We start from the raw sequence: 24,671 nt of genomic DNA on the forward strand, positions 1-24,671 counted from the left end.
AAATAGTTTAAACACCTATTTCAAACCTGTAATTTTGACATATTCTGTTTTTTTTAACAACATCCCACAGTTTGCCCTCAAACTATATTTATTTACAGTACCAGTCCTACAGTACTCATGCTTGCAGCAGAGTGGTGTGTGCTCTCCTCCTGTCCTCCCACATGTCACTCTGTCTCCAGCAGCTGTCTCTTACTAATGGCCTTGACCTTTCTGCTCCTCCACTCTCCTTCTAGCCCTGCCGTAATTATCACAGCTCACTATGACACCCCGTCTCTGTGGGATAATTAACCTAACTGGACATGACACTGATGGGCTTCTGGGCGAAATTGGGAAAATGGTAACCTGGCAAAGAAATAGAAGAACAATGGTTATTATAATGGGTTATGATCAGAATCCTGGTAATGATGCAAAAGGAATTATTATTATTATAACAACAACTGCAAAGATGATGTTCAGACAGGTTAGAATAACTGTGATAATGTTTATTGTATTATCATTACAACAGTACTTACTCTTGAACTCACTCCAACCAATCCAATAATTATGTACTGAAACTATTCTTTTAAAGTTTACGAGTGCTGGTTATCATATATTTATACTTGAGTAATTAGTATAACATGGTGGTTTATGGACAACTCCAAGGATTTATGAGGTGTTGAGGTGTTTAGTGAAGTTGGCAGGAAGCTCGCGACATCTAATATAACCTGCTTTGTTCATGATAAGACTTTTTGGAGTAGTTGAGAACATTACTTCCATCAATGCACGTGTCAGTGTATTTTGTTTAGATTAGCTAAACTAAACCATCAAAACAACTCACCTTCATTAATCTAAGAGTTTTACTAATCAGTTGAAGCCATTTCTTTTGGTCATTGCAACAAAAATGGAAAAATTCTACGTGATCTGTGATTAATTAAAATAAACAGCGGGGGAACAAGCATCATTACACTTTTAACACCCCTGAATTGTCATTTTTCTAACAACTGAACTCTTGCTACTAGTTGTGTTTAGTAATTAGCCCTGAACCAAGATAAAGACCGTGATGGTGGTGTGAAGGAAGATGGGGGCCGGTGACGTTGATAATTAAGATGATGGAGGGCAGGTGCAGGTCGGGCGCTGGACCTTCACAGCTTAGGTGCAAACATAGCTGGTTGCTAGGCTACCATGTCCATTGGGGGGTCCTTGTAAGGCCTGGAGCTGGTGCGAGACAAGGGGTCGACACAACTCTACCTTCAAACCCCCCCAGCACGCTAAAAATAGACCAAGGGTGTGTGTGTGTGTGTGTGTGTGTGTACCCTGGTACTTGTCAGGACATACATAAATTATAAATCATATATTTAAGACTGAAGATTTGAATTAAAGTTATAGTTTAAGTTTAGGCAATGTAGTAAGTAAGTTAAGTTAATGTAAGGCCTCTTTAAAGTGATGGAAACATCACAGTGTGTGTGTGTGTGTGTGTGTGTGTGTGTGTGTGTGTATAGGAAAGCACAGTGGAGAAAATGACAGGCTAAAACACTGATACATGGAATAAGTGACACCGAGTGTACAGAGAAGGATGGAGAAGGTTTGGGTGAAGTCGTACCAGCCAATGAGTGACGGCAAAGTGTGACGCACCAGCTGAGACGTGGATAATGCTGCTGTAATAAGAGCTTTTTTCGCTCGGTCGTCTCTGAGAAAGCTTCATCCCCTTCTGCTTTACTTCACTAATGCACACACACACACACACACTCAAATACTGTACATACACACACCCCAGCTCCTTTTATAAAAATACCCAAGGACAATCCGCACTATTAATAGGAAGTGTTGTCAACTGGCTCTGGAGAAATGGGACCTTCTGTTCAGCTATTTTTTGCGGTCCTTTGTAGCCGTGATCCTTTACACTGTTAATTACATCTATTTTCCAGACTTTTAAAGACAATATAAACATGTCTCGTGCTTGCTTAGTGGACAAAATCTTATTTTTAACATAAAGTGTTGTGAAAATTGTGCAGAGAATTATTCAGAAGAAGCCGTAAACGACCTAAAACTCATCTACCATTAAATTATTAAACCCATTTCCCTGTTTTATTTCCTAAAAGGCTATCACCATTGTTTTCTACTCTGTGTATCTGTCGTAAGCTTCCACAGGGTGCTGTTCCAGAGCAGCAGTGATGGACTCAGTGTTATATTATTTACTTGGCTTCTCTTTCAGCGCTGCACTCTTTTGGTTCCAGCTCCGGAGCAGTAATCAAGCTCCACACATAGTGCAGGTGATTTATGGGCCCTAGGGTCCAGGCCTCAGCTATACAGTCTGACAGCGTAAGGTGTATTAAATACAATTCATCACTTAAATTCTATATATGCAGTCACAACTAATGACAGATAATTCTGTATATATATATGTAAAAAAGAGGCATGTGTTTGAGTAAATGCATTAATGAGATAGTTTGACGCCACCTGAGTCGTCTTTGTCACTGATTGTTGAGCTTGTTACAATGATAGGATACAAACAAATCTGTAAATACAGTTAAATTCACATGTGTAAGTGCTATGAATGACATTAAAATGCACCTATTTTAATACTTTTTTTTTTTAAATAATTACTCAAATTATCTGCAGGGATCATTAAACTTTCCTCCTATTGATGATTACTATAATGGTGTGTGTGTGTGTCCCAGGAATAGGGTTTGGGTTGGGACACCACTTAAAGCTTAGCACCATTCCAGCTAAACACCTGTCACACAGACACACACCTGTCTATTTCATACCCTGTGCTCTGTCTGTCTGTTTGTCTGTCTGTCTGTCTCACACTCACACTTGAACATACTGTTACATGCTCAGAAATGTTGACACTTGTGTCTGCAAGGTCACATTTCTATCTTCTCTCACATGGCTGTTGTTGCACTTGTTTTTCTGATGGCGATCTGCAGGACCTGTGCTGCACGTGTGTCTCAGAGCCTGCACCCAGATATGTTTGTGACCCCTAAGATGGGGTCACCCATCTTAGCGTCTTACTTCTTATCGTAGCATCTTTCAGCTCCTCTCCTGTCTATCTCTGAATTTCTTCGTAGTAGACTCTCTTCATTTTGCTCAAACATTCATCCATCATCCTGTCATCACTGCTGTTCCTCCGACCCCACACATCTAGTCATTCCCAGTCTACCCACGCTCAGGTCCGTATATGGAGGGGCCATCCAGGGGGGGGACCCACAGGGTTAAATATACTCTGAAACTCCAAGAATGCCAACGCCTCCAACTAACCACAGAGCAGAGGGGAATAATATTATATATGAAATATGGAATGTGTTTGTATTGTACATAAGGCACATGGAGGAGCAGAAGGTACTGTACCATAGAAATGAATGGAGGAAAGCGCTATCTCCCTCTCTCTTTGATAATTTTGTGTATATTTCTTTTAATCTTGTCTTTTTTGTCACTTTGAAATAATTAAGCATTTTGTAAATGAGCTTTATGACTTTTATCATCCATAGGCTCTGGCCTAGGGGCTTCCTGATATCACAGGTCCCTATACCCAGTAGTTCTGTTCAGTATTAAATCCCAAATATAAATTATATCTTTAATCCCAACATCATTTTATAGTTGCCATCTCATTCTTGTGATCTTTCAGGGGAATTAATGGGGAATTTCTTCTAACTAGGAACAATGAATCACATTTTGACTTCTCTGCACAAAGGTCTACTTAGGTTCAAGGACGACATTATAGTATTTTGGTGGTAAGAGGTCAAAAATAATGTGACCATTGCATGATGGTTTTTGAACCATCATGCATGAAGGACTTGAGTCTACTTGGACCCTTAGATGAACGGAGTTTGGTAGGAAAAAGTCAAGGACACCACGACTTCACCTCCATCCCACAAGAAATGCTTTTAACTTTGTGTCATTGTTTCATTGGCCTAATTTGTAAAATGTAAACTTACCAAGTGTAACGATACTGTTGTTAAATCACATTAAATAATCTGATGTTAGGGACAATTTATGTAACACTTACATTACCTGACATTATTTATGGTCATTATGAAACACACATTCTCCCAGTGCCTAGTATCAGTTGCTTTTTCTTGTTTACACTGCTTTAATTTATAATTTCATGCCAACTCAGACTTGCTTTGACTCTGTCTTTCTTAAGACAGACAGGTTTAAATGCATAATACAAGTAGTACATTAGCTGGTAGGGAGCCAAGAACTGAAGTCATAAGTCTTATTAAAGACTGCACAGGCTCCTGTAAACAAAACCACAACACAGATCTTGGAGACATGATGCAGAGTGTGTCTATATACAGTAACTGTGAGTGTGTGTGTGTGTGTGTGTGTGTGTGTGTGTGTGTGTGTGTGTGTGTGTGTGTGTGTGTGTGTGAGATCTTCGGAGGAGGAAGTGGCTCCTTCTCAGTTTCCAGTTTCTCCTTGGACCAGAGAGAAGTTTTCAGCCTGATATTTCTGACATTTGGTGACACGACAACACACGAGAGCGTGGACTGTGACTTCATTTCATGTTCTCAGAGACACGCTCACTAGATTGTGTTTGTTTATTGTTCCATCTTCTTTGTTCCCTTTAAACCCTGACCTCTTTCTGTGTGTTCGTCCCAGTCTTGTAAAAGCAACATCTTAGGAGGACTTGACGATGAACTCATTATATTTTGGTGGTCAAACCTCAAAGGTCAAGGTCTTTCTAATTAATTAAGAAAATACAAAACTGTACATGCATGCAACACATACATTTGGCAGATTCTCACAACCTAGTTTTAGGTTTAAGGTTAGACTTCAGTCTAGATTAGGTTGATTAGAATGAAATGTTCATGAAATGAAATAAAATGACTAGAGAATGAAAAGGAAGGTGAAGACAGTGTCCAACCTTGGTTTATTTCCAGTTTCTCAGAGCAGCAAAGTGATGAAGTGGGTGAAGGAAAGGACAGGAATAATGGGCTGGTGAAACAGAGAACAGGGAGATTTCAAGTGAGAGATTGTTAGGATGGCAGTAGATGAGAGTATATCCACACATATAAAGTGGGAACCAGTGGACTGAGGAAAACACAGTGAGCCAAAGTAACAAAAAGCTGTTTTCTGTGAAAATACAGATATTTGCCTCAGTAGCATGAGATTATGAGGCAGATATACTTAATTACAGGTTTATGTGTGCGTCATAGCCACCATACGTAAGTTCATTTGTTGCATTGGTTGTGCACGTCTTATAAAATCAATGCTACACTTATGTAAGATGTAATTCAGCACATAACCTGTGGAGGCAGCATCAAGTTTTAAAGTACCTCAGCAATGGTGGAAAGTTTTATAGGCAGCTGTCGGCATAAACACGATGTCTTAGTGCTGCTTTAAGCAAAAAAGGGGATTTTTTTAAAGCAGATGGACGTGCTGTCCGTGCACTTGTTGTGTTCTACACGGTGCAGAGCCCAGGCTGAAGATCGCTGATAAGGTTCGAAAACTAAAAAACCAAATGGTAACATCGAAATAACAAGTTTACAAAAATGACATTCTGTTTTTGGACATGATTTGAGATGATTAGGCCCAAATCTGCCCCCTAGTGGATTTACTATACTATACTGAATATTTTTTATTCTAGTCCTAGAAATGGGGTTTCAGTTTACATTCTCAAATCAGCTTAATTGTGCAACAGGACGATTTGGTTACTACAATGCATGTAAACATGCACACACACTCATCCCCACCTTGATGTAACCTTCAAGCTTCAGTGTAGCATCTAGGGGGGTTCTTCGCCTGCAGGGTGTCACATTCTCAAACCTGCCTCAAAGAACACAGAAATTCTGCCATTGTGTCATAGCTGCCTGCCTACATGCCCACGGCACTATTTATACCAGAGGATCACAACTGCTGCTATAGGTACAGTTACAGTGGGACACTTCAAACCCCAGCTGCCCTGCCTCAGCTAATAATACAATGCAGAATACGCGCTACCTGCACACACATATCCACCGCTACTTCTGGCCCTCATCATCCCAACTCTAAGTGCTTCCTGTGTCTGTCACAGTGATGAGCAGCCACAGGCAGGCTCTCCTGACGGGCCCACCTCCCACACGGAGCCGCCTGCCAACAAGCTCTCACACACGCTCGTTACATCACGACTGAGCCTGTCCTCATCCCGGCTCCAAATCATTACGCACATAATCATTTGATGGGAGAGCAGAATGTGGAATATGCCTGAAGGATGACTGGTCGCAGACATGGGCAGAAAACACCGTGACAAAAGTTAAAGAGCTGGAGTTCTTATTCTGTGAGAACCCAGGTGATAGAAGTCGATCGGTTGTTGGTTTATTTATCGAGTGTGTAACTTGGTAGAAGTTTGCAAACTAAGTACAAGTAGAAGTACCTGCTTAAAAAAATCTGTGCTACAAGTTGAGGTACCACTTTGAATTCCTGACTCAAGTTGAAGTGAAGTACCTGCTCAAATATTACAAAGTACAAGTACTTCACTAAAGACTAAAAGTTCAGGTTTGTTCTTGAAACTGTGGCAGAGAAAATATAATAATAAGAAAGTATAATAATAAATAAAGAAATAAAACTTAAAACTTGTAGATCCAGCAAAAGGGAGCAGATTTTAACCACTTCATGTACAGTCAGGTGAATTTATAATTATTCATCATAATCTATTAGTTATGTTTTGTATTAGGTTTCTACATCTGCAAAACTCTGCTTTTTACATAACTATCAACTAAAGCTGTAAAAGAAATTATATTACACTTTGAATGAAGTGGAGTAAAAATACCCAAATGGAAATATGTTAAAAGTACAGCAATTGAGTACATGTACTGAGTCACTACGAGTGTTGGTTTAAATTAGAATTTAATTTTTTGACTTTAAAAAATATAAACAGTGAGAGACTTCAGTGTTTTTTACTCTTATTTTCCCCGTCAGGTCTGATTTATTATCTCCACAAAGTGTTTTTTGTGTCAGTCATGGGCCGAGAGGGTCGACAGTAGAGGACGTCCTGTTTTAGAAGTACCGCGTCCTCTCTCTTGTCCACATTATCCAAGGACTTTAGTGTCCTTAAGTCAACAACCACGACTGAAAACGTGTCACGTCAAAAGCACGGTGCTGTCAGAAGGAATCAAATTGTGTACAGTACTTAAGTAAAAGTAGTAATACCACAGCAGAGAAATAGTTATATATAATATAATTCACATGTATGCTTATGAACATATTGTATTTTAATTATTTTTAATGTTCCTATTGGTAATGGTAGGTTTTATTTTAACTAACTTAACTAGGATCAATAAAGTCTTATGATTATATAGTATTTTGTATTATTAATCTAAAATTTTAATTATTTCAATAGTAATTAGTGGTAATCAAATAAATGTAGTGGAGTAAAAAAAAAAAAAAGAAATTATTTTAAGCTATAATTAAGTACAGTATTTGAGTAAATGCATTTAGTTACTTTAAAAGCACCTACCAAAGACAGAATATATGAAAATATGTTGCACTTTATATTATTTTATTTTAGATAAAACAGGTAATTTGTCATTTTAATATTAAGGTGTAATCTGACCTAAAGTCTACATGATACACACCTAATTATTTTTTTCTAGTAATGATCTCAAACTTAAGGATGGTCTCACTCAACAAGAACACTGTTTGTTTGTGTGTGTGTGTGTGTGTGTGTGTGTGTGTGTGTGTGTGTGTGTGTGTGTGCAGCATTATCACTGCTGTGTTTTATTAGCATTAGAGCACAGTGCTTAGAATGAGCCACGGAAACCTGATCCCAACGGGAGATTGAGCTAAATGTCAGTGAGCCACCTTGAGTTTTGCACGGCTGCAGCTGGTTCCACCACAACACAGCGAGCGGAGCAGCTTCACTTCAACAAAAAACCAGAGCCAGAGGGAAACAGAGCAAAGATGCTCATGTTGGGGGAGGATAGAAAGAAATAAAGAGGTGTACAGGTTAAAATGTGAGAAAAGGTGCAGGTTGGTTTAAAAAAACCTTTCTGAACATCACATCTTGTTCCCTTCATCTCGTACGTGCTGTACATGATGCATCAGTGCATTCTGCACTCGTAATGTAACAGGTAGTGATAACATGTCCAACAAAGCATTGGCAGGTGAAAGTGAGAAACACCGATTATCTCATTACCTCTGTCCCTTCAGCTACATCCCCATTTCTATTAAGACATGCAGTCATTTCAAATGTCAAGCGTCCAACTTATTGTCCAGGTGCACAGCTAGATATTTGTAGGCTGGAACAAATATCTGTGTGTGCATCTGGACAATAAGTTGGACTGGTCACGTCACACAGATGTGCAGTATAAAATAGGGCATCTTTCCTCTTAAGACAGCCAAGGTCATTATATGTCAGCAGAAAGATGCTACAGATTTTAAATTCTGCAAAGTGACTTGAAAGATACAGCAGATCCTTCATCTCCACAGTCATCACACTTTACAACATCCTAACCAACAGCAGATGATTACTAACAGATTAATGCACCTTATCTGATCAACTTTCCTCAAACCTGAGACATCACCACCTACACACCTGTTCCCTTAGCTCCTTGATATGTACTGTTATTGTTTTCGAGACCTTCTTGTGTCTAGTTCTGGTAATTTTTCATCTCTTTGTGGCTGTTTTGTTTCTAATTTTTTATGCCTCTGCGCCAGGTGACAGGTAGAACTGGAGTCTTGAAGGTTTTCAGGTTCTCTGACCGCTGCCTGATTCCTGCGAATGTAATTTCTAAGAAGGGAATTCTTTTAAATTTGGTACAACTGTCGACTCAGACTGATTCACTGATTCACCGTTTTGTTTTTAGTGGCCAGAGGTCAAAGTTTAAGATTTTTGTTGGTCATATAGAGTCTTTGACTGAGCCTCTGGTCCTGGTCCTTGACCTCGCGGGCCCCTGTAGTTAGTCCTGATCAGTAATGAGATGATTACCGAGAGGGCAAAGCAGCAGTGTAAAGAAGCACAGACACTAGAAATAATACTTTAAAGTACCTCTACATAATTATTAATTCACTTCAGTCCGTCTATCTGCTAGCTCTCATTCAGAAAGCCATTTTGTTGTCCCTCCTCATTGTCCTGGCCATGCATGCTCCCTTATGCACGTCTTATTTCCAGCACGCCAGGCAGCAGACCCCTCCGCAGTTGTTGCCCCTCTCCTACCCCCCGTCCCCACATTCCCCGCCTATTCTTTACCACAGGGTCATCACAGCCCACTTATTTGTGACGTTCTCAGCCAATGAGGGGTCACTGCACGGAGAGAAAGCACCAATGAGGCCACTTTTTCATGTGTATAAAACTTTTCAGACGGGTTTGCTGGGTTGCACTTTCTGTCAGTCCAGGGCTCCGATTGAAGAACAACAGCCCAGAGAGAGAGGGGGCAGAGAGAGAGAGAGAGAGCAAGCGTGAACGCGGGGGGGTTGCCAGTTTTTAATCCCAATCCCACACTTCAAGAAAGTGGTGGGTGACCCTCCGGTAGCTTCAAAAGTTTCAGTTTCAGACCAGCTGGTTCACTCAGACTGACCTTTTTCCCTTTGTCCTGAAGCCTCTGTTTCAGTGAGGATGGAGAACGCACACACCAGAGAGTCTGAGGACGTTCTGTCCTACTTCGGTGTCACCGAGGACACCGGCCTGTCGCCCGAGCAGGTCAAGAAGAACCTGGACAAGTACGGCTTCAACGGTGAGGGAGAGTAAGAGATGGATGACGGGAAGAAACGGTTATGTGGAGCATTGGAGAGTGGAAAGGAGGAGTAGGAATGAGTGAAGTGATTGAGGAATCACAGGATGAAGGAACATACACGAGTCACCTGGATGTGACAGAGGCAGTTAAACCCGGCTTTAGTTTAAACTGAAGATAATTGAAGTGTTTGTATTTTAAAGGTGAATTAGAATCATTCCTGAAAACAACCCACTTCCTCTCACATAGTGAAATAAAGGCTGTGAAAGCTCCTGAAAAAGTCTCTAAGTGGACACTGAGTTTAGATCAGACTAGTTTAAACTAAACAGCCTACAGCCCACAGACAGGCCTGTAGCAGCAGCAGCACAGGTGAGATCAGTAACACAGGATGATTCTGTGTTATTTAAATAACAAAAAGCCGTAGCTGTGGAACGAGGACACTGTTAATGTTATTAATGACACTTCTGCACAGTTTAGTGTAAATTTACAACCATCTACTGCTCACTATGGATGTGGATGTTGCATAAAATGCGTTAAACTGTTACTGTACATTGTGTTTTCTATGATGTGATGCTCCCTGTATCATATTTTAATCTGTAACTGTGGCACACAGCTTTGTTTATCACTAATCTTCATCTCTCTTCACCCACAGAGCTGCCAGCAGAGGAGGGTGAGTCCACTTTAAGCCTCAAACACCTGCTTATCAAATATTCATGTCTAAATCGCATGTCTCGTTGATCGGAGTGTTTTTTTTTTTTTTTTTACTTCGTGCCACATGGACACACCTGTTCCCCACTAACTTCCTGTGATGACAAGTCACACAGTTGTTTGTTTTACACCTGTTGTTGGCTTCTTGCTCCGTCCACCCAGTGTGGACACAGGTTTGGAGACTGTAACTGAAGTGTTTACGTCACACACAACTGAAAAAATGATTATGCAGCATCTTTAAACCAGTCTGCACCTGCACACGTGGTTTTAAAGCTGCATTATTATTTTTTAATTATGGTTTTGAGAGGTTGCTGAAAGAAATTTGTCAGTGATTTTATCATCGTTCTTTAATCTTGAATGCAAAATCACTAAAATGAAGACACTATTCTGTCCTCTTGTCATGCATACATAACATTTGACCTGCCTTTCTTCAATAACTTGATGTTATGTACTTTCTTTTATGAACAGGGAAGAGTATTTGGGAGTTGGTGGTGGAACAGTTTGAGGACCTCTTGGTCAGAATCTTGCTGCTCGCTGCCTGCATCTCTTTTGTGAGTCTGTTCACTTTACATGATTCCTAATAGTTGCTATTAGATATTTAAGGAAAACACTTAAAATAACACTAGATTTGATGTTTGTGCTCCATGTTTGACGCGTTTAAAGCTTTAGTCCTTTTACTGTATTTGGTTTTGTGTCACCTACAAGTCCAAAAACGTGTAGGAAGAAGTTTTATTAACCAACTGACAATAATTTAAATAAACACAGCAAGAAAGTTAAATATTTCAAACTGAAGTTAAAATTGTACGTGAACTACTGATGGATATGTAGAGTGTCACGTTTATTGTATTTGACGTTTTACTTTAAGTAATATTTCAAGAGCAACATATAACTAATAACCAAGTAAATGATATGACTTCTTCCACTTCTGGTTCTGTAAATTTAGGGGCTGTCAGTTCTGAAACTGCTCGAGAGTCATACATCATGTAGCGAGTTGGACTAGTTTGAATTTAACCTTTATTTAATCTTTATGATAATTAAGTACCCAACAAATAGAGAGCAGTGATTAGAAATGTTAAGGGACGATAATGTGCTTCACTCCTCATCAGTTGCATCTTCCTCGTCTGTTTTCTTTGCGATTACGCACCCCCTCACACACTCGGGCTGACAAACACAGCGTGTACCTCACCGCGTTATTAAATTACACTTGGACTCATGTCCTCACTCTCATTTACACCAGGAACCCCTGTCTCCCTGCTCCCCTCCCTGCTGGTCTCTCCACGTGGGCTGGACACATTGTCTTAATCCTCGATCTCTGCCCTCTGGTCTCCCTGTACAGCTGTCACTATGGCCTTAGAAGGCTATGTGTGTGTGTGTGTGTGTGTGTGTGTGTGTGTGTGTGTGTGTGTGTGTGTGTGTGTGTGAAATAGATAAAGAGAAAGACAAGAGAGGAGCTGTGTGTGCGCACATATGCATGGCAGGAGCTTTATTTTAAGAAAGTCTCAAGCCAGGGTGAGAAACTGTATCCTTGGACAAAGGTCAGGGATGGAAGGAACGAGGGATGGCTTGCAGCAGCAGGAGAGAGTGAGAGACACCGACGAGGGTGATGCGGGGGCAGTCGGGGATTGGGTTGCACAATGGCATTGTTTGTTACAATGACAAACGAGAGTAATAGACTCAAAGTCGTGTATGGTTTCTAAAAGAGAGAACACTAAATACTGCAAATACACCGCCATCCTATTCCTACACGCAGGAATGTCCCCGCCACTGCAACGTGCTGACAGGCTCCGACTCTCAATTTGAAGATCGATTGTGTCTTTGAACACAAGTAGGGTGAAGACAGAGTGGAGAGAGTGAGCCATAGATCCTATTTTTGGATAAGGGTGAGAAAGGATGTGAGATTAAAAGCAGGCAAACAAAAAACACTGCACATTATGAGGCTGAGCAAAAAGCTGAATGCTACAGGAGAAGGATGGGATGACTCCTGTCTCCTCTCTCTGGTTAGCTCCGTGCTCCGCTGGCCTGCAACTAATCTGTGTCAATGTCAACACAAAGCCTTTCCGAAACAATCCTGTGTTAGTAACATGGGACTAACGCTGACTGGGGCACACACGTGTTAGTTACTCTGGAAAAAGAGTCACATGTAGACGAAAGGCTTCGCACATACATGTAGGATGACATAAGGTACAACAACAACAAAGTGAAATGTCACCCGGTGCAGTAATGGTTGGTAAGGGTCAGAAATAGCTCCTGGTCGTGACTATTTTATGTTTAATGCTGCCCAGCAATCACTCTGAGCAGCAGGTGCACAACAACCTTAAAGACACTGGTCAAAACAGAGTATCAGAGATAATAATGCATTGTTATACCTCAATATAAAGGAGTTTAATATCATTTAATAGGACGTTTTTAACCCTAACAGACAAAATTAGACATCGTTCACACACACACAGATGTTTAAAGATAAACTAAGATACTAACTAAAAACACATGCTGACAAATGTACAAATATGCAGTCTGATAAAGTGCATGAGGTTTACAGATTATATCTGTAAAACCTGTTTTAAATCAACCCACAGCCCCAAAAAACAGAAAAAAAAATCATTAACAAAGATGAAAATAATGAGAAAAGCAGCAAATTCCCACATTAAAAAACTAAAAGTAGAGAACATTTGTCATTTTGCTAAAACCAATTATCTAAACGACTGCTAATTAACTTTTAGTTGATCCATTCTGCAGCATATTATATAGATTAAAGAGGGACATGCTGTTAATATGCTCATGAATTATGTACATAACAACTCAAGCAGCAAAGGTTAAGGTAAATTAAGGTAAATTAAACAACTCTTAAATTTAAATAAACTAAATGCTAGAAGCTGAGCCACAAAAGAATTGGATGATTGATTGTTTAAGCTATTTATTAGCTTAAAGTTTACTTTGTGTCTCATACAGGTTCTGGCTTGGTTCGAGGAAGGTGAGGAAACTGTCACTGCCTTCGTCGAGCCCTTCGTCATCCTGCTCATCCTCATTGCAAATGCAGTCGTCGGTGTGTGGCAGGTCAGTGAGCGCACACACACACACACTCACACATGCACAAAGGGACCCGCTGCGCTCACAAGGACACATACCTGCCCCTCAATACCGTCTTTTACACACACTTAAATAGACTCTTGTACTTAGCAACAGTCACACACAATAAATCACAATCACGGCCTGTTCAAGTCGCAGTCCGTGTCCTTTACGGCGAGCACACGCCACCTCCACAGCTCAGTGTTCAAGGGAAGCAGGAATGAGAGGCATGACGTCAGCAGGAGGTGAAATGGTGAGAGGTTAAGCCAACAGGGTGCAGGGGAGGAGGGGGGGGCACCGGACTGGGACCTGCTCTGCCTTGAAGGCTCAAAATGCAGCCTGCTTCGTTACAATCCACAGTAAAAATACAGAGGGACGATCGAGTTACCAGCACGCCTGGGGTGTGTGTGTGTGTGTGTGTGTGTGTGTGTGTGTGGTAAGGGGGGTTCATATCAACCCTGTGGCAGTCATTTGGAAACTATGCACAAGGATTCACACATGGGGAGTATGGCGGAGAATGGAGAGAGGGAGTGTGGCTGGCATAAGTTGGGCTTTACACTTTGAGGCGGTCGAGGGCAGCCTTGGAAGAAACGGCTGAACTGAACATCACTGTCTGAGCAACTGGTCGTTCAGTCAGAGGCTGCTGGGACGTTTAGACCTGTAGCTTAAACTGTTATTAAACTGTAATGTAACATCATTAAAACACCAAACAAACTCCCAGTGGAAAACAAAAACTGACACAAAATAAGTGGAAGAAAACGTTGCCACAAGGTAATTTTGACTAAGGTTGAAGGGAGAGTTCAGATTTTACAGGTCAAAGTTGGTGTAATCTGAAAGATCATGGTACCCATTAAAAATATGGTTTGTTTACGTGTTTTTGCAACAGGAGCGCAATGCAGAGAGCGCCATCGAGGCCTTGAAGGAGTACGAGCCTGAGATGGGGAAAGTTTACCGGGCGGACAGGAAGAGTGTGCAGAGAATCAAGGCCAGGGAGATTGTTCCTGGTGACGTGGTCGAGGTTTCTGGTAAGATTCAGAAACAACGTTTCTTTCACTGCTATTACTAACAGCAATAAGTAAACTGCAGCCATACAGAGGGAAACCTCAAAGCACTGATCTCAACTAAGTGAAAATGCAATGAATACTAGGAATACCTACAGGTAATTCAGTATAATTTAAAATGTAAAAGTATAAAATATAAAAGGAATGATCACATTTACAGTACAATACAAACTGATCTGTGTGCATGATCTTTTCCAGTCAATAAGCAAATCAAGCAGCTGGAAGTTTATAATAATAATGATAATGATAATAATAATAAATATGTTCTTATCAGAACATATTTAAAATTAATTGAAAAGGAATTTAATTATTTTCCTCATTTACAACAGAACACTTTACACTTCAATCTGAAAGTCAAATCATAAAGAAGGAAAGGTGAAACTCATATTTTACATGTCAAAGCCGTTTTATTATTCATAGAGATTATAACAGATTATTTTCAGTTGCACTATGTGGATTGTAAGATGCTGGACTTTCATATTCTGATGCACACACGGACAGAACCATCACTTCCTCGGTGGCTTCGCTTTGGATTATACTTGTTAAACTGTTAAACCTGGTCTTCAAAGTTCTGCAAATTTGAGGAAATATGACACCTAATTGGTGTACTGTCCCTTTAAATCAACACCACTGATACAGTATCAGTACACTGAAACAAATAGTAAACTATATATCCTCTATTTTTATAAAGGCATTGAAGGAAAATGAGATGTTCCTGCTTTATACAACTCAACACGCTGTGATTCGCCGTCCACTTATACTTCAAAACTGTTGCGTGCACGTCTGTGTGCATGTGCATGTATATGAATACTGTTGTCCTTGAGACTGAACCCTTTTAAGGCCGACAGAAAAAGGAGGTGGAGGCGATCTGAACTGAAGGAACTCTGAAACAAGCTTGAGTATAAATACACTTAATATTGACTCGCTCCTCTGTCTGTTTGTTGTACACCTGTTCTTTTCATTTCGTGATCTCCCCAAGGTCTCCCTCTCCCTCTTACTGTGGTATCGGTTTTCAACAACAGCACCATCCATACAGAGTGTTCTAACCAGTCAATCAACTCTAACCTCCCCGCCTCCTCCTCCTCCTCCATCTTGCTGTAAAGCTACAGACTGATATGAAGCCGTTTGTTCTGTGATTCTGCACAAAAACAAAAGCTGAGAAATCAGCGAGTCACTTAAAGCAAAACAACTGAATCAAACCTGCTTGTGTGTCTGTTAGTTGGTGACAAGGTGCCGGCTGACATCAGGATCATCTCCATCAAATCCACAACCCTGCGTGTGGACCAGTCCATTCTCACTGGTAGGTGGGATGTCACAGAGGAGCGGACACATTTTATTTTCAATGTCTGCTTCTTTCTCTGATCTCTCCACCCAACACTTGAATCTCACAGGTGAGTCCGTCAGCGTGATCAAGCACACCGATCCCGTCCCAGACCCCCGAGCCGTCAACCAGGACAAGAAGAACATGCTGTTCTCTGTGAGTCCTTCCACTAATCTTTAGAAAGTGTCCCCCCTCCCTCCACTAAATAAACAAAATATTTGAACAGAAAACTGGAAAAGCGCCAACTTAAAACACTGATGATGCCCCAGAACCATCAAGTGTGTGCATTTATATTCACCTGTGTTTAAAACACAAAGATGAGACAAAGTGCAAATACATGCACCTACATACATGCAAAGTACAAGCACATGACCTCCAATTATCCATTTCCATCATGTTTTCATTTGAGGTTTGAATAGAGCTAAATATTTGCAACAAACCAACTACAAATCTATTTCTACAATATATATGTAGCTGAGTTTCTGGAATTGTTTCTGCTAAATATGGTTGGAAATGAGAGGACTGACCCAAAATTAAATGCACCCACTGTTAATGTGGTCAATTCATTATGTCTGTGCCTTTATAGCTGCAAAATGCAAAAATATCTCACTGGAAAACAAGATGGTAAATCTTAAATTAACTAGGTGTTGTGTTTCATCACCACACCTGCAACCACTTTACACACTAATGGTGCTTCGTTAATGAGCATTTAATTTCTGCCTGAATTGAGAGCAACTGTGAGAAGGCTAAATTATTTCCCTCTGGGATTAATAATGTTTTTTGAATCATGTATTAATGTTGTTGACATTCATACGACCGGCTGGTTGGTCGTTGTATCTCAGGTTGATCAGATAACATATGTAACGAACTTTATCTGCATGCAGGTAATAGAAGGTAAATATCAATCACCATAAAGTAAATACTCAGAAATACAACATAAATGCACAGAGGAACTCACATCTCCACCCTCAGGGGGAAGCACAGGGTTCACACCTGAACCTAGTCCTGCATTTGTAACCTCTCATCAGACCAGACTCCACCTGCAGGTCCTCATTCAACACTAATTCTAATGAGCTCGTACATAATAACTGTAGCAATCAACACTTTTTCCATGTCCCTGATAATTAATTGCAGATGGCTTTTGGGATTAAATATCAGCTGTTGTGTGGGATATCATGAGAAACATTTCCAGGAAATTATTTGGACAATACAGAACATTTCCTACTTGTTGAACTCCAACCACAAGTGTCAACCTCATGAACCTCTCGTTCTCTCTGCTCAGGGCACCAACATTGCTGCAGGAAAAGCCATCGGCATCGCTGTTGCAACTGGTGTCTCCACTGAGATCGGTAAGATTCGTGACCAGATGGCTGCGACTGAGCAGGAGAAAACCCCTCTGCAGCAGAAACTGGACGAGTTTGGAGAGCAGCTCTCCAAGGTGGGTGAAATCTTTCTGAAACCATCACACCACAGTGACAGTTGTTATTATTTACATTTAAAGCACCTCCAAACAGAGTGGAGTAACGTTTCTGTGACTGCCTGTCGTCCAGGTCATCTCCCTCATCTGCGTGGCCGTGTGGATAATCAACATCGGTCATTTCAACGACCCCGTTCATGGAGGTTCCTGGATCCGTGGCGCTATCTACTATTTCAAGATTGCTGTGGCTCTGGCTGTGGCTGCCATCCCTGAAGGTAAGCCCATGGGATCAACTTCCATTTGGTTGCCCAGGAAGATTATCATACCTCAGATTCATCTCGTGTAGCTCATATATGTGATGCTGCAGCTCCCAGATGATTAAACATTAGATAAAGGCCACTGGCTTATGATTAACCTTTATTATATTATATAATACTTACGAAATTGAATAAATCATTGTTATTTTTCTCTTATTTTCTTTAGTTTAGTTTAAAAGTTCACGATTGTTCCTCGATCCTGGCAGATAAAAACTATTTTCTCAGAATTTGTGAAAAATCACTCTGCAAATGCGCAACAGAGAGTCTGGTGATACCAAAGGGACAAATCATCATCTGCAAATGCGATGTCACCTTAATGTCACTCGACTGGATGCTCTCCAGACCTTCACCATTGTCAGAGCTGACGTTTGCCAAGAATTTGAGCACAGATGTGACTCAGATTTCACACAGACTGAATAGCTTGCAGCAGCCCCCGCCCACATAAATATCTTTGGAGGACACAGTAGTTTGGGTGTGCTGTGTGTAGGAATCAACACTACTGTCAGCCTTCCAGGAGAGTCCCTAAAGTCCTGTTGTGAACAGGTTGTTCACCTGAACTCACCTCCCCTTTTACCATCTTCACTGTGTAGTTTATTCAGTACCTCTCTTTTCTGCTGTACTTCATCTGTCTGTCCTTCAGGTTTGCCCGCCGTCATCACCACCTGTCTGGCTCTGGGAACCCGTCGTATGGCCAAGAAGAACGCCATCGTCAGAAGCCTGCCCTCTGTGGAGACCCTGGGCTGCACCTCGGTCATCTGCTCCGACAAGACTGGTACCCTGACCACCAACCAGATGTGTGTAACTAAGGTGGGCACATAAACATACTTAAATTTCATTTTCAACCTAGAAAGTCGTGTGATGTCCAAAAAGGACAGAATATCTAATGTGCACCGTAATTTTATTTATGGTTTGTTTCCATGCAGATGTTCATCATTGATAAAGTAGAGGGTGACAGTGTCAGCCTCAATCAGTTCGACATTTCAGGCTCAAAGTACACACCTGAGGGAGAAGTGTAAGTGTCAAAAGAGTAAAAACAATAAAACAGCAGCACATTTTTCAAGAACAATATGTTGACTTGATCATTTTCTACCAGTACAAAGAGTGGCATGCCTGTGAAGTGCGGGCAGTATGACGGACTAGTGGAGCTGGCTACCATCTGCGCTCTGTGCAATGACTCTTCTCTGGACTACAACGAGGTCTGCAGAGAACCCTGTAGTTATGTTTACATGCAGCTGAAGACCAGATTGAAATGTGCTCACCTTTCCTTCTCCCCGCTTTCATTTTCTGTCCTTGATGCAGTCCAAGGGTATTTATGAGAAAGTTGGTGAAGCCACTGAAACAGCCCTGTGTTGTTTGGTGGAGAAGATGAACGTGTTCAACACAGAAGTGCGTGGCCTGTCCAAGGTTGAGAGGGCAAACACGTGCTGTACTGTAAGTTGGCAGAAAATCTTATCCAGCATGTCGTGTGTCGCCCTTCACAAAGGCGTCTTAACTAACATGGAGAACAGGTTAATTCATAATGAAAAGTTCAATCGAAAACTATTTGTGCAATTAAACACCTGAAACCCTCTGGTTCTGGTTAGCTAGGGTGCAAACAGGAGACAAATGCTAGCAGATAAAGTGCCCCCAGAAGTTGGTGGAGCCCAAAACAGAGCTAAAACACAGTGAATGTTGAGCTAATACCCCACAGACACCTAGAAACATGACTCCAATGTTGCTCCATAACTGCTGCATGAATAAATAAATAATTATCAATGTCCCCCAAGTGGCCAAAACAGTTATTTTAACAGTTATTACAGCAGCTTTAATCAGCGAAATAATTACAAAAATAAACTGCAGCTCCACAGATGGTCCAAGGCTCAGCCGTGATTATCACTTCCTTCACTGACAGGTGATCAAACATCTGATGAGGAAGGAGTTCACCCTGGAGTTCTCCAGAGACAGGAAGTCCATGTCCGTCTACTGCTGCCCTGCAAAATCTGCCAAAGCCCCCGTCGGAAACAAGATGTTTGTCAAAGTGAGTCAAACAGTTCAAGCATGAGACCTTATAAACGTCAGATAAATGAAACAATTATGTTTTTAACAAACCCAAGCGAATGGTTACTGCATCATCAGGGGGCTCCAGAGGGTGTCATTGACCGCTGTGCATACGTCCGTGTGGGTACAGCCCGCATACCCCTGACTGGCCCAGTCAAAGACCACATCATGTCAGTCATCAAGGAGTGGGGCACCGGGCGGGACACCCTCCGCTGTCTGGCACTGGCCACACGTGACACACCTCTGAGAAAGGAGGAGATGAACCTGGAGGACTCAACCAAGTTTGTAGACTATGAGGTGGGTACCTGCGAGGTATTAATGAAGGATGTGTTGCAGTAGTTTCCAAACAACACAAACTTTACCTCTCTTTGAATTTTCAGACTGATTTGACCTTTGTGGGCTGTGTCGGGATGCTCGACCCTCCTCGTAAGGAAGTGATGAGCTCCATCGAGTTGTGCAGGGCTGCTGGAATCCGTGTCATCATGATCACAGGTCAGTATCTCGCCGTATAAGATATAAAGTTCAGTATTAGCAGAGAAAAATTAACTCTCCGTCTCTCCCAGGTGACAACAAGGGAACAGCTGTGGCCATCTGCCGTCGCATCGGCATCTTCAGTGAGGATGAAGATGTCACTAGCAAGGCATTCACAGGTCGCGAGTTTGATGACCTCTCTCCATATGATCAGAAGAACGCCGTCCAAAGGGCTTGCTGCTTTGCCAGAGTGGAGCCGTCCCACAAGTCTAAGATTGTTGAGTACCTGCAGGGCTTCGATGAGATTACAGCCATGGTGAGACATTAAAATGGAGAAAAGTCAACTGGTTTGAAAGGTAGACCTACGATAACGTATCCCATAATATTCCTTTGTTTTCTTTCTACCCTTTCCCAAGACCGGTGACGGAGTGAATGATGCCCCTGCCTTGAAGAAGGCGGAGATTGGCATCGCCATGGGCTCTGGCACTGCCGTTGCCAAGTCTGCCTCTGAGATGGTCCTGGCTGACGACAACTTCTCTTCCATTGTGTCTGCTGTCGAGGAGGGCAGAGCCATTTACAACAACATGAAGCAGTTCATCCGCTACCTCATCTCCTCCAATGTAGGCGAGGTCGTCTGGTGAGTAAGGGAGGAGGAAAGTATGGTGCTAGGACCGTTGTGCAATATCTCCTCTGGTCACAGGTCACACCAGCATCAGTGAAGTCTCAAGAACATTTTCCAGTTATTAAGACAAAAAGACCAAATCAAACTGAGAAAAGAGCATTTTCTTCCTTTTAGCATCTTCCTGACTGCTGCCCTGGGTCTACCTGAGGCTCTGATCCCCGTCCAGCTGCTGTGGGTCAACCTTGTGACTGACGGTCTACCAGCCACTGCTCTGGGCTTCAACCCTCCTGACCTGGACATCATGGGCAAACCTCCTCGCTCCCCCAAAGAGCCCCTGATCTCTGGCTGGCTCTTCTTCAGATATTTGGCCATCGGAGGTACCGTGCAGCACATTATGTTCCCACTCAGTCTCTGTAATTACCACTAGAACATCCGAGGGCAGGAACATCGACATTTACATTCAGCTGCTTTGTCATTTGTTAATACTGCAGATATTTTCTTCAAAACTGCCAAGTCAGTGTCCGACTCCGAGTTACATTTGAAGCTTTAAATAAAAGTGCTCCTCGTGCATAAAGACTCATTTTCAGAATATTCTTTAGTTATAATTACTTCAGTAAATGTATCCTTGGATAAATGTTGTCTCCTGCAGGTTATGTTGGTGCTGCAACTGTGGCAGCTGCAGCCTGGTGGTTCATTTACAGTGACGATGGACCAAATGTCACTTTCCACCAGCTGGTCAGTACTTCAATCTGTTATTTCTAAACGTGTCCCACAAAATATATATACGCAGTACCTTATCGTAGCAAATCAACTACTGTAACTATAAAATAAAATTAAATACAGCACCTGTGTACACATTTACCACATGGATCTTCACTTCTGGACTGTAATATATCTTTTGTTTTTCGTCTTCTTTATTAGTCACACTTCATGCAGTGCAGCGAGGACAATGAGGACTTTACCGGGGTCCACTGCGAGGTGTTCGAGTCCTCTCCTCCGATGACTATGGCTCTGTCTGTGCTCGTCACCATTGAGATGTGCAACGCTCTGAACAGGTCTGACTGTGCTGAGAACCCAAAGAGCACCACGGCTCTCTAGTAGTATAAAACATGTTTTTAGAAACACGACACTATCATTCAGCCTAATGTATTGATAATATTAGTATTTCAACAGTCCATAAAGCAACTTTCCTGCAGAGAAGTGGCTCTGTGCCTTCCTTCACTCTTCACCATGATTTTCATGCATTCACTGAAGCCCCCTGTCCCCCCTGCATCATCCCCTCCTCTCACCAGCTTGTCTGAGAACCAGTCCCTGGTGCGAATGCCCCCCTGGAGCAATGGCTGGCTGGTGGCTGCCATGAGCCTCTCCATGTCCCTTCACTTTATGATCATCTACATCGACCCCCTGCCCGTGAGTGTGGCCTCCTGCTCCACAGCAAACACCTTCTACCCGTTTGCTCTCTCACACACACAACCACACACACATTTCATGTTCTCGCTCACAAGCTCGTTGCTTAAATACTTAAAGATGACGCAGGACCGTGTTGCCAAAATTGTAGCTGTACTAGTAAAAATTTCTCTATAAATTTCTAACTGTGAAAACAAAGATCATAAAAAAAATCTGACATAAAAAGTAATAGAAGCCGATATGGGTAAATCTAACATTTGAAAAAGAAAAGACCGTGGAGGACCACTGAGACAAACTAAATTCTCAAAAGTGCAAGCACTTAACTAAAAGTGTACTTCACTATGGATGAAGTAGAAGTACCACTTTAAGTACTTCCCTCAACATTTTACTGCAAGTACCAAGTCATTTGGGCATTGACCTGACTGACGCAAAAAAAAAAAGTTTAATTCGTGAACAGATTTAATTAGAAAAATCCACTAATCATTTACTTTCTGTATAGAAACAGACACTTTAGTTAGTCGCCGTCATAATTTATTTAATGAATATATTAAATATAAAGAATCTGCATCTGCAAAGTAATTAAACTGTCAGTTACCTGTCGACAATCGGTGGCACTGACCTTTAACTGTGACGTGCTCCGTCCGGCAGTTTTAACACAGAGCTGCTCTCGTCCACAGTTGATCTTCAAGCTCACGCACTTGAATGTGGAGCAGTGGCTGATGGTGCTGAAACTCTCCGTCCCGGTCATCCTCATCGATGAGCTTCTCAAGTTTGTGGCTCGCACATATCTGGAGGGTAAGCTGAAACGTGACCTGTTTACAGCACGATTCATTCTCAGTACCACATCAATTGTCCTATTTTAATATTCTAAATGTGCCACAACTCTACTACAGTACGACTTTATTCTCCTTCTTAAATACTTTTACTTAAATACCTGCAGCTGCACCGACTTTGTGTCTTCTACATTTACTATGATTGTTTAATGTTGTGGAATCTTTTAGTCCCTGATAAAACATCTTTTAATGTATTTTAATCTAACGTTTCTTATTCCCGAGCAGTGGTGGAAGAAGAACTAACAACATGGTTTTCAAAATACTAAGTGTGGAACTGCATTTAAAAATTGATCTAAAATCATTTATGTACTTTAAATAAAACATTTAAGAGGTTTAGGGGTCAACTGTGACCAAGGGTTTTTGTAACTAGTTTGTCACGTGTCAAAGTACAGATTTAATCTTTAACACTGATCTGATCTGAATCAATGTTCAAACCCTAACAATGTTTCCCTCTAATAGAAACTTTCACTCAAGTCAAGACACTTTCCAGCACTGCTCACTTGCTCCTTTTATCCTCGTTTTGTTTTCCTTTTGACATTTACATAATGTTCCTCTCCTTGACAATGCAGCCTAAATCTGTTCCCCTCCCTTCCACCATATCCCTGTAACAAAATGAGGTATTTCCCTGACTAAAGGTTTAAGCACGCTGCACGTGCACGTCTTAAAGGTTTCATGCCGGCTAGCCTTTGGTGTCTTTTGGCACTATAGTCATCTGTGAATGGCTGGGATAAGTCCACTAACTGGTGTGAGCATCATGTATGTTTGAGCATCGATCCTCCACAGTTGGAGGTTTAACACTGGAAACGCTACGAATGCTGGTTAGCAGTGTGCTGCTGATCAATATTTTGCTTACAAAAGATAAAATAGAATAAAATGCTGCTGGATCATTGCATTACTGCCCAAACAGACGCTGGTCATAAAAAAACAGCCATGCAGCCTTGCTAATAACGTTTGACAATGCATTAAATAAAACTGTAAACTGTGTAGGTATTGCTTGAAAATCTGTTTTCTGGGGATTTGTATATATCTGTATAAATGTGCTGCCTTTTTACCCCACTGTGTTGTAGTGGTGAGAGTACAACACCACTAAAATTGAGATTAAATATAAAGATACTGTACAGTCAGTGTACTGATTTGGAGAAATGTGTTTTCTTGCTCAGACATGGAAGAGGAGGATGATACCACTGTTACATCCCTATAGTAAACCTTAGCTTGGCATAAAGGCTGCAAGCATAACAGCTAGCCTAGCATTAGCAACTAAGCATCATTTGTTAAAACCTTATGTAGTGCTGCTTTGAACATGACATTACCTTACAACTAACACACTTCTGTTTTCCTATCTAGGGAAATTCTAGAGGCAAAAAGCAACAAAAGGGTTTGAAGCAGAGAGAGAGAGAGAGCTGGGACACAGGATGGAGAGAAGAGGCTGAGCGCTCCCACTGAACGAGAGTCTGCCAGCATCACGTGATGTGATCAAAAACAGGTGGCATGAATACAAAAGAAAACAAATGAGCCATCTGACAATACACCAAAAAAAAAAAAAAAAAAAAAAAAAAAAGCTGCAAAATATTTTTTTCTGTATGTACTGAAATTAATATATAGGTGAGAGTTATTAAAACTATTGTGCTGATTCTATTCTTAAAGAATAAAGATATGTATTAAACTGATTGGCTCTGACTGTTTGTGTGTTTGATAAAACAGGAATTATCTGATGAGAAGATATGTCACACAGAAGCTCTATTGTAACCAGAACCCAAATTAATTTAAATGTATTAGTGT

The 24,671-nt window shown here is 41.4% G+C and overlaps 1 protein-coding gene across 2 annotated transcripts; it reads left to right on the forward strand.

The window, feature by feature from the left end:
• Positions 1–9,262: 9,262 nt before the first annotated feature.
• atp2a1 (ATPase sarcoplasmic/endoplasmic reticulum Ca2+ transporting 1) lies at positions 9,263–24,450 on the forward strand. Of its 2 annotated transcripts, XM_026359552.1 has the most exons (26): positions 9,263–9,415; positions 9,501–9,635; positions 10,285–10,302; positions 10,809–10,891; positions 13,290–13,394; positions 14,293–14,431; positions 15,687–15,767; positions 15,859–15,944; positions 17,071–17,226; positions 17,339–17,480; positions 18,163–18,329; positions 18,446–18,534; positions 18,616–18,718; positions 18,822–18,953; positions 19,414–19,539; positions 19,638–19,856; positions 19,940–20,051; positions 20,123–20,346; positions 20,447–20,667; positions 20,827–21,029; positions 21,302–21,387; positions 21,574–21,707; positions 21,945–22,062; positions 22,737–22,854; positions 23,462–23,509; positions 24,237–24,450. In XM_026359552.1, exons 2-25 carry the CDS (start codon positions 9,518–9,520, stop codon positions 23,464–23,466), a joined length of 2,985 nt encoding a protein of 994 aa, XP_026215337.1. In that variant the 5' UTR covers positions 9,263–9,415; positions 9,501–9,517; the 3' UTR covers positions 23,467–23,509; positions 24,237–24,450. The 2 variants fall into 2 exon arrangements, with proteins under 2 accessions (XP_026215337.1, XP_026215327.1); XM_026359542.1 differs by lacking the exon at positions 23,462–23,509.
• The last annotated feature ends 221 nt before the right edge of the window (positions 24,451–24,671 follow it).

The sequence above is a fragment of the Anabas testudineus genome, chromosome 8 (assembly GCF_900324465.2).
Source record: "Anabas testudineus chromosome 8, fAnaTes1.2, whole genome shotgun sequence".
Lineage (NCBI taxonomy): Eukaryota > Metazoa > Chordata > Actinopteri > Anabantiformes > Anabantidae > Anabas > Anabas testudineus.

What these genes read in the sequence shown, in the direction of transcription:
- atp2a1 (XM_026359542.1), top strand. Translation starts at nt 9,518, where the DNA reads ATGGAGAACGCACACACCAGAGAGTCTGAGGACGTTCTGTCCTACTTC. An exon ending in CAGTCGTCGGTGTGTGGCAG is followed by an intron (nt 13,395 to 14,292) that starts GTCAGTGAGCGC and finishes TTTTTGCAACAG; the next exon opens with GAGCGCAATGCAGAGAGCGC. An exon ending in CCAAGTTTGTAGACTATGAG is followed by an intron (nt 19,857 to 19,939) that starts GTGGGTACCTGC and finishes TTGAATTTTCAG; the next exon opens with ACTGATTTGACCTTTGTGGG.